We start from the raw sequence: 10,419 nt of genomic DNA on the forward strand, positions 1-10,419 counted from the left end.
GTCCTAGTCACTGCCTTCCCAACCTGTTCGTCCTAAAGATCCTGTATTCATTCATGGCAGCAGCCTTGTCATGTGTGCCATCCTACCACATCTTCTTGATCCCATTGAAGAAGTTGCTAGATCCTGTGGCCTTGTAACTAAACACTCCTGTTTGTTCGCTGTGCTACATGCATCAAGTGCATAGGCTTACATGTGCATCCAGACTTTTTGATTCTGCAGAATGAGAGCTTTCGCTGTAATGTCTTTCTGTAGGCCTTTTCTTTTTTATGTGCATATGCTTGGGATGACCCCATTTCAGCCCTGTTTTGTTGACTGTAAGGTATCTCATGTTTGTATTGTCCCACACCCTTTGCTTGACAACAAAGTCCACTACTTTGTCATTAGATGTTTGGTTGTATTTTCCCTCCTCCGTTGTTCCTTGTTTAAAACTTCTTCCCAGGTGTGCCAGCCTGTTGGTGAAGATGCTTCTGCTCACCATAGTCAAGTGGATCCTATCTCTTCTAAGCATTCCTCAATTCTCAAAGAGGGTTCTATGGTCATAGAAACCAAAACCCTGCTGCCAACATCAGTTCATAACTGGTTGTTGGCCTGCAGAATATGTCCTCTTCTCAAGCCCTTCCCTCTATCTGGTGTGACTGGGGAGAACACCACTTGGGCCTTGACCTCAGCTTCCAGAGCGATGTAATCATACGTAGTAACTTCCAGGTCTTCCTGTCTGTATAGCTGGTGCCCAGGTGGAAGAGCAGAAGAAGTATTAGCCTAAGGACTGGACAAGCTTTGCCAGTCTTTCAACAACGCCATGAATTCAAACCCCTAGCAAGCAGCGACCTTTCTTAGATGATGAGTCAGGCAGAAGATGAGGGTCCTTCATCCCTTGCTAACGTTTGCCGCTTCCCTCTTTTGCTGCTGCTTGGCTCAGATTAACACAGATGATACATTTGACAGAGCTCCCAGCCCCTTAACTGCTATTAGGCCACTGAGTTTGTTCTGTAGTTGCAAATCCTCAGGTGGATCAGGAGCCTTCCTCCTAGTAAAAGAGCAAGCTGTCAGTTCAAAGGAAGAAAAAAGGAGTATGATATCTTGATGTAGTCAAGTATTTCAAGGAAACACTTTAGAGCATGTGGAAAGGTAAGATCTGGAGCATAGACTCATAAAGGCATAAAGCAGAGAAGTCTTTCTTTCCTACCTGAAATTTCAAAAAAGATGTAAATGCTGTGAAGTTTAATTTTCTGCACTTTATTTTTCTTTGTGAGGAAGATGAGGCATCACTTGAAAGGATCATGCAATTTTTATGTATTTTTTCATCAAACAAACCAAATTTCAAGTCAGTTTCAATGTCAGCAGTCTTCTTGCTTCAGAGTAATTGAAGCAATCTTTCTACTGTTTTAATGTGTTTTGCTGGTACACAAAAGATGACACAACACACCTCCCCTCCCCCTGCAGAAATGGATTTTCCAACCCAGCATTTAAATCAGCTCACTTATAAGTTTTCTGAAGTCTGAACATCAAGTTTACAAGTCTGAAGGTAAATACAACATAAATTGTATGCTGTTGCTTTTTCAGGATTGGAAAGATAGCGTTGTTTTTGTACTTGCTGGAGTATAAAAGGTGGTGACCATTTAAATTGCGTTTTCAGTTATACTAAGTCAGGATTTCAGCATAATCATCTGTGAACCTGTTTTCAGAGTACGTAGAAAAGATGTAATAGTGACATGCATTTAGAAACAATGTAATAGTAACATATTTAATATGGGTATTCATCCATCTTTTAACTACGGTCTATAGTTCTTCCATAGGGCACAGGTTCCACTTAACTTAGTGATGGACCAACAGTTGATAGCCGTATATATTCTTGATTGACTAGTTCAAAGACTAATCAGAACTTGGATCTAAAACGTAATATACAAACGAAAATGAATTTCAGTGTCGAATGCCCCTCAATGACCTTACTGACTTGTACTACCATTACTTGAAGTACTGCCTTTTTCCCTGCCTTGGTATTAAGAAAAGGAAACAGTCTGAGATACTGTTTTTGGGAGCATGTTGACATGCTTCTGATTTTTATTATTTTTTTCTTGAAAACAAAAATGAATTCCACACTAGCAGTGAAATTTCTTTTTGTCCTTCAGACAAATACCACAGGAAGAATACTTAAGTCAGGCATCTGGGAATGCTAAATGATATGAAGCAAGTCTGGAGCAGGCTTTTCCAATCTGTCCTCCTTTTTATATTATTAGCATTGGCACCCTCTTTGTCCCAAGAAAGATAACAGCATTAAAGAGAATTTTTGCAGGTATAGAAATATGTAAGAGCAAGATAACTGGGTGCTCTAGATTATTTGGAAATGTCATGCAGTGATGTTAAGTAGCAAAGAGCAAGCACAGCCTGAAAGCACCGGGTCAACTGCAAAAGATGACATTTGCCATGAGAATTTGAACAGTTGTAGCTTTGACATAAGGGTGAATTTATTGTCTTGGCTGGAGACAGAAAGCTTAGATGCTGTTACTCATATTCCACTGAGAAGGATACACTACGATTTCTGTAATGCATGTTCTTTGAAATTTGGGTGTCTTTCAGTATAGTTGCCTCCTGTTTAGGGTTCTTCATCAATGTGTGTCCTTTGAGGCTAGTAGTACTAAAAGGTTAGTTACATAAAGGTAGGAGGGGGAAATTCTGATAACTTTAGGGTGCATCAGGACTTCTACTATAGTAAACTTATGTTTAAAAAATAGCCAAAAGAGCAAATTAATAAATCCAGTGAGAGTTAAAAAAAAAGGGGGGGGGAAGGAAAAAAGAGTGCTTTATGAATGAAGAAAGTGCAGTCAGTGAAGAATTCAAAGGTAAAGCATTGATGAAAATTGAATGATGTTGGGGTGATGTGGTGAACTGGATATTTCCATAGGGGAGTAAGGATAGCGTTCCTTGAAACAAATGAAGTTTCAAAGTCTGAACTCTCTATTCTTTATAACTTTTTTTTAACCTCCACCTTCATAGAAAGAGTCCATTGGTACTTAAGAGGTCCAGCAACAGTAGAAACAAGATAAAGTTAAGATGGTAATTTATCATGAGGAACAGTTTCAAAGTGATTCCTAGTTCAGGAAATGAGTAGCTTTAGATATACAGAAAATTTGTACCACACAGAACTGTAGGATTTGCTGTCAGTAAAAGAAAAAAGGGAATAATATTGCTTATTCATCAGCTGATTAAAAGAACAGCTTTGCCTTTTGTCAAGTGTTCAGAAGGAGCCAGCAGCTCCTTCCATTGTTCTCAATTGTTTGTACATTGTTCTCAACACTTTTTGCGCTCTAGGTAGCAACCAGCTCATTTGTAACTACAGGCGATTCATCAAAAGTAACAACTATTGTAGGAGAATTTTTTATAATAAAACTGCTAGAAGAGGCTTTGAGAAGAAAAGGGTACAAAGAGAAATACTGACACCTTCAGAAGCTTTGTATTGGTGTAGTGTGTGATATAAAATGGCAGAAATGTAACCAAGCTATAAGCCTTTTGCTTATAGATTCAGTTGTTTATAAACAGGTGTTGGTAAGTCCCTGAAGGATGCTTTCTTTTTACCATAAAACGTGTATCTTCAAATTTCAAGATAAAGTGCTACTGAATGGGATTCTTCAGACCCAACTCTGTTATCTTGGAGGAAGAAATTCAGCCTCTGCTTTAGTTTATGTTCATTTTTTTTTTCCTTCTGCGAGATTGACATTTCATTTCTGTTCAGATTTGAAAGTTACTAGTCCCTCTGACTAGAATTGGTATGAAATACAGTAAGATAAGATGCCTGTACACAATCAGTGTTGATTATTTTGGAATGCTATCCTCCTGGAGTAAAGACTGGAAGCAAAAGAAAACGTTTGAACTGTGTATGAGTAGACTGTCTGCCTAAAATCATACAATGCTGTGTAGAGCAGATAGAAGTGCCACATCTTGCTTCTGTATTACATCCTCTTTCATCCTCTTATTTTTTTTTATTTTTTTTTTTTAGCCTTTGCTGAAGTCACTTATCTTTTCACTGTCCGTTGGTATTCCTAGAACAGCATAATTCTCTGGTTTATGCTGCAATTTTAAATTTTCCTTTCATCCTACTCCAGAGACTATTTAGTAAAAGGTGTCCCTCTTGTTTTATTTCTTTCTTCATCTGTCATACTGGCCTTGGTAAATGTAAGAGATGGTGTATATTTTCATCCATCATCTGTGCATTGTGCCCCTCTTAATGAATTATTCATTTGTTACATTATACATTGCAGCAGGCTGTGTATGTTTTGACACATGCAGAACACAAAAGCTGTGCTTTTGTATAGCACTGGGGGAGGGAAATTTTTGTAAACAGACGTTTCTCAGAGCAGCTTACTGTAGCACTGTTAAAATGAGTAATAATCATGAGTTATACTACATGCTCTGTGGGTTGCTTTTCTTCAGAAGAATATTTTTGTCTCTTGGCATCTATGATGTGGAGAGATGATCGCTTAAATAAAGGAAAATTTGCATACAAAATAAGATGGAGATGGTATAAGTGAGCACTGCTGAAAACAACATCACATGAAGTGGTAACAGCCTTAACAACAGCATAAGTGTCTTGTGCTCTGAAAAAAGTCCCAGTTATCTGCAGGACTATTCAGATGCTAGGCAGCAATCAAATGATATACAAATACTTTTATAATTCTGCAAGAGATTGTCCGAGTTTGGATTTAGGCTGAGGAACTTACTGAATTAAAAATGCTCGGTTCAAACAAGTCATCTCATGGTAATGATGACGCTCCAATCAGTTTTCTGCTGTCCTTGTCTGACACAGTACCCCTTGAAAATAAACTGCTAGGTTTTGTAGTCACAGCTGCTCAGTTCTCCACAACACATTTTTGTATTTGCTTAGGTTATGCTATTTGAAATGGTGTTAATGACAGCATCTTTCTTAATGACATGGACAAAGGGAGTTGAAGAACCCTGAATGTGATAGAATCATGATTCCCAAAGATTCAGCAGAGTGAGACTTGCTTGTGGCAAGGGTTGTGGATGATCTAATGTCTGGAAGCCCGTTTTAAAAGTATTTGTATAAATTCTGGTGGAAAAATCTGTCATTTCATATTTGATTTCCATTAGTTTGATAGAGAAAGAATTGCTGTTGGTATTAATTCTGAACCATGATCAGACTTTGGAGGACAGAAATGAAATTATAACAGGAATGATTCTGAAGTGATTTATGGCTGAGAAAAGGATGATCATGCTAGATTTGCTTGATGTAGTACCCAACCTGTTGCTTTTCTGCTTGTTGTATTCCTGGTACAGTGGGTTGTTTTGTTGGTTTTTTTATTTTGCAATATGCTACTAATTACTGTGTAATCAGCATGGAAATTCTGTAAAGAGAATTGTTAGTACAATTCTGACCACTGTTACATGTTGATGATTGAGTGGATTGCTTATCGCCTATGGGACCCTTGGATACTTCCATGAGATTTGTATACTTAAACAGAAAAAAATGAGATCTGTGGGAGAGGACTACAAAACTGAGTTTAGTTTTAATTCTACGGGACTGTCCCGATATGTGTCTGATGACACATATAAAAGTTTAGGTAGCCCAAGGCTTACATCAAGATAGTGAAGGCCAGTTGCTGGTCCATGGCTACTTTTATTGCAGTAGTAGCTGAGAAAAGCTGCTTACTTGCTATTGAAGTACAGACTTCCAGAATGGAGTGATTTGGAGCTGACTCTGAAATCTTGTTGGTTTTGCTCAGCTGGTGTCCTTACTGTTGAAAACTGGGTATGTAATATTAGCCATCCAGCCATTCCAAATATAATTCTGCTTGTGGTCAGCTGTTGCTTATGCTTACCCATGTTGCTGTTAGAGTTATGATTTGCAATGAAGATGCTAAGTCAAGATTTGGTGTTGTCATGGCACTGCAGCCTTGAAGCAGCTGAAGATGTTAGTGACCAAGTACAATCCTTACAAAGGTAAGATACAGTCCTTAAGATAGTCCTGCTGGTTGTTTTTGCTGGTGAAGCACAGGTGATTAGGCATACCTGCTTCCTTACTTGACTGCATAAATACTTTGTAGTTGTGAATTTGTTGTAAGCAAGGCTCTCACTTGGCTGTTTGCAATTCCTGTAAGACCCATTTGAAAGATACTAGGGTGCTTTTTGAACTCCACACCTCAGATAGAATCAAGTGGGGCTACACGGGGCTTGGACTCTTGTTTTTTTCATTACTATTCAGATGATTTTGTTGCGATTAGGTGGAAGTTTGGCAAATTAAGACTTTTATAAGGAGTCCCATTTGTTTCACATAAACTTGAGGCTTCATCTCTAGTAGATCTTACAAATATTTGAGTCAAATTTTGTTCTTAGGTTTACCTGTATTCTTAGAGCAGAGAAGGCATTTGAAAACTATTTGAAAACATCTGTTTCAAAACCAGATAAAACTCCGGATAAGAGATGCTTTTTCTGTTTCATAGTTTAAGATTCTGTCGTCTGTGCTAGAACTGTACTGTTTTTGAATAGGAGTAATTTGGAGTCATCAACTTAACTAGTAATTAAAGCTGTTCTTCCAGCTATATGTTTGCGGATGCCATGTCAGAGGAAAGGAAATACGCTGTAATCTTCACCAGAATCTGTAACAGAATGTGTAAAAATAACTATTGGAATGTGTCAGTAGAGAAACATTGCTGTTTGTGATCTCTCTCCATTGCTGCTATTGTATCATGGGCTGCTTGCAGACCTTGATATATTGTGAAGAAGACACTGGAGAAGATGGAGTCTGTTCTCTAATATAAATACTGATTAAATTGATGGTTTACAGCATACGTGATACAGATGTCATTTCAATCTCCAGACACATTCATAGTTTTCTTGAACTTTTGCAAAAATATCTTGTAGCATCTTGCCCTTAAAGGAAGTGCTCAATCCAGAACCCTTCTATCTGTAGAGGATACAGCAGAGAATCTAATAGTACTTGATGGCAAATGCAGCAGTGTAAGTAAAAAAATTATAATGTTTCACATGAAACTCTATGATTCTGTGACCTATCACACTGACTCTTAAGAGACTTATGATTGCAAAAAAAGAAAGTTTTGGGTTTGGTGGGGTTTTTTTTGGTTTTTTGGTGTTTTTTCCTTCCCCCTGATTATATTAACTTTAAATATTGTATGTAATATAAGCTTTTCCTTACGTTATGTTTACCTGCTCTTTTAAAACTAATTATTTGTAATGCATTCTCTCTCCTTAGTTCCAATCATAGCATTTGCAAATTTCTGTATGATATAAGGAAAATTTGTCTTAAGTGAACAGTAGAAAATGTTGGACTTTTAGATCATTTTGGAACTTGGGGGCAAAAAAGTCTTGGGAGTTGCCTTGAAGAAGCAACTTACGGAAGGTGCTTTTGAGAAAAAAGAAGAGAGGGAAGAAGTTCATGGAAATAGAAGTACACACTCTACAAGAAGTAGACGTTACTCATTGCCTCATCAAAAGTGCAGAAGATAGAAAAAAATTAGGGTTGTCATGTAAAGAGATTTGAAAAAACTGACAGTGTTTAGTAGATGAAATAATAGTAAAGTGTGTTCTCAGTAGTAAATACTTCAGTGATACTTGATAATTCTCCTTACTGTATAAAACCAACATATGTATTGTTCATTCTCAAGCTTTGCATTTAGGAGTGGTTATATAAGCCGTGTATAGCAGTAGGGATCCAGACTGTGTACAAAAGTAATTTTTGTAACGCTTTCAAGTAATTCAAGCAAATATCGCTCCAGCACCAGCTGCTAAATTAGAGGAAGAGGAACTTAGGGGGGAAAAAATGGCAAAATGCATTTCAAGTACAGCAGCTTCCTCCGAAGTATTAGTTACTCATGGCACAGTAATGAAGCTGTGCTGTCAGTACGGTGCAAGGCCTTAGAAAAATGCATAGTAACAGCATTCTGAATTATATATACAGGCCATGTGCAGGATATAGAGGTAGTCATCTAACCTCAGCCTGAGGTAGGAGCTTAATCATCACCATGGTGTCATAACAGTTTCTGTAACCTGTTTTTAATGAATATTCTACTTTTTTTGTATGTGTGTTTCAGAGATCCAGCTTACTTTGATGAAAATTGGCTGAACAGGATCAAAACAGAAGTAGGAGATAACTGGAGGCTAAAGGTATTTGACTTTGCTTGTCTGCGAATCTGTATTTCAGTTCTTAATAAAATGCTGTAATCTAAATACTGGCATATTTCTAGATTATGACCTTGCTTTATAGTACAGCATTTTGAATTTTAGACCATTTTAATTACTTGGTTTTCATGTTTTTATAGTCCTGTATGGTTTAATGAAAAAGATATTATGAGTTTGTAAATTGGTTTCAATATTTAAAAAGAAAATATTAAAATAAATTTTGTGCGTTCATTACCTCTCTTTGTTTGTCAAATGTTGAGTGAAAAGGTTTTGTAAATGCAAAATAAAGTAGCATTAAAAGCAGCTTTGAGAAGCAGTTGCATCAAAATGGTAGAATAATAAGAAATTTATTTAAATAAAAACGGTAAAGTGTTTTTTCCTTTTACTTGCTCAGTAGTTGTGCAGAGCTGACATTTAGAAGAGGAAGTTGTATTTTTGCTGTGGTGTTTGTACTCAGCATGTTTTTTAACCGCAGTCTATTTGCTGGGTCATTTGTATCGCTTGGTATTCTAGTACTTTCTCTGCAAACCTTAAGGTTTTTTAAATAGAATTTACAATGCTGTAGCTGAAGAACATAGTTTCACATGCAGATTTAAGTGTAGTTTCTGACCAGTTTTGTTCAGGGAATGATATATGTAACTTTATAAATTGTCATTTCCAGCCTCACTCCTTGGGAAAACAAAATAGTGATAGTTTGTCTGTTAATTCATGTTTCCTATAAAACTCTTTTGTTCTGGCCACCAAAAGCTCTTGGGAACGTCTTGGGGAAGGGCTACAACTGTGAAATGCTCTAGTAATTGCAGGCTCATCAACATCACTGGCTGAATAGAAAGGACACACAAGTGAGTGCCACCTGAGACAAGGGTGGATCATGCTGCTGCTATGTATGTTTTGACTTGGCTAGCAGACCTGTCAGTGTGGTCTCTGCTGCCTGGCCAGCTGGGTGCATGCCTTGGCTGCTTTAGAATGTTTTATCTTCCAGGGCTGCCAGCAAAAATGTGGGTACATTGATGAGGCTATATTGACTGGCTAGTGAATAAAAGATGTCATCCCTAAAAAATAAAATGCTTAGTTCTGCTGCTTGAGAGCAGTTAACTTCAGTGAGCTTTTAAAAGCAACATACGGAATTGCAAATGAACAGCTGGATACAAGGTTTTATTTTTCTCTAAAATATTTCTATTGCTTTTCTCTAAGGAATACTGAATTCTTGGCTGTTAAATTTGGAGAACAACAAATTGAGAACTGTTTGCTTTACTAACACTTCAGCTGATTGAAAGCAGACCAGTAGATTCTGTATCTTTCATATGGAGCTTGAGGAATAATTTTTTTTTTTATGTCACCCACCAGTCTGGCAAATACTAAGGTTTAGCAGGTGTGAATAAAAAAAAAAAATGAAAAAAGCTAAAAAGCTGCGCAATTTGGTAACTTCCTTATGTGATTGAGGTTGGAAAAACATCAGGTCATTTTCAGTTTCTTGCTGATGTCACTTCCCCCCCACCCCCCTCTCCCCCCCATATAGATGTAAATGAGAACATAAGACTTTATATTTTTTTAATTTGTGTATAAATTTTTATATACCACTTTCCCTTTTATGAAGAATACTAAAAGGCGCAAATGTGATATTTTTAACTCTTACTGTGTAACCAGGAAAGTAATCCTATATTATCCAACTGTTCCTCTTCTTCATATGTGAGTTAACACTATTAGTAATCTAGTTGTTCAAATCTCTTATCAGCCAATCTGTTTGTAGGAGCACTTTCAATTGGTGCATTTCTATTGTTTTGGTACGAGATTTAAAATGTAGAAAATACACTCCTCCATAACTGTGATACAGATTTCCCTTCATATTTTAAGAAAGTACCATGAGAAATTGTTATTGGGTTATCTCGCTACCTCACAAGTCATGCTAATGAGCTGAATTATATTCTCGTTGCTAAATATGGTTGCTCTTTGCCTCTAATATCATATGGTGTAGTATTCACCACTTATGCAAGCTCTTGGTATTGTGAACCACATAAAAGAACCAGGCTAGTAGGGGAAATTAAGAAAAAACAAACCAAAATGTAATGTGCAGGTAGTTCTATTTTGTGGAACAATGGATAGGAGGGCCTGGTAGAGGTTAGTTTAGGCCTGATACAGCCTTCCTAACCACTGCTAAAAGGGATACTCAGAAAATCATGCAGTTGTTGACTTTAAATTGGATGCTGTCCTGTTCATTCCTGTTTATTGGAATAAACTTTTTTTTTTTCTTCAGCAGTTCACTTAATG

General features: G+C 37.1%; 1 protein-coding gene across 1 annotated transcript in view; it reads left to right on the top strand.

Moving 5' to 3' along the window:
- The window catches only part of LOC104413826 (protein Hook homolog 3), a gene marked incomplete at its 5' end in the record, with an annotated part of 62,681 nt that overhangs the window by 2,147 nt on the left and 50,115 nt on the right, over window positions 1–10,419 (top strand). Inside the window, one exon of the mRNA XM_010024930.1 lies at window positions 8,064–8,136. Within this exon, the coding sequence (XP_010023232.1) occupies window positions 8,064–8,136 (73 nt within the window). The remainder of the gene's footprint in view (window positions 1–8,063; window positions 8,137–10,419) is intronic.

The sequence above is a fragment of the Nestor notabilis genome, unplaced genomic scaffold (assembly GCF_000696875.1).
Source record: "Nestor notabilis isolate BGI_N333 unplaced genomic scaffold, ASM69687v1 scaffold14132, whole genome shotgun sequence".
Lineage (NCBI taxonomy): Eukaryota > Metazoa > Chordata > Aves > Psittaciformes > Psittacidae > Nestor > Nestor notabilis.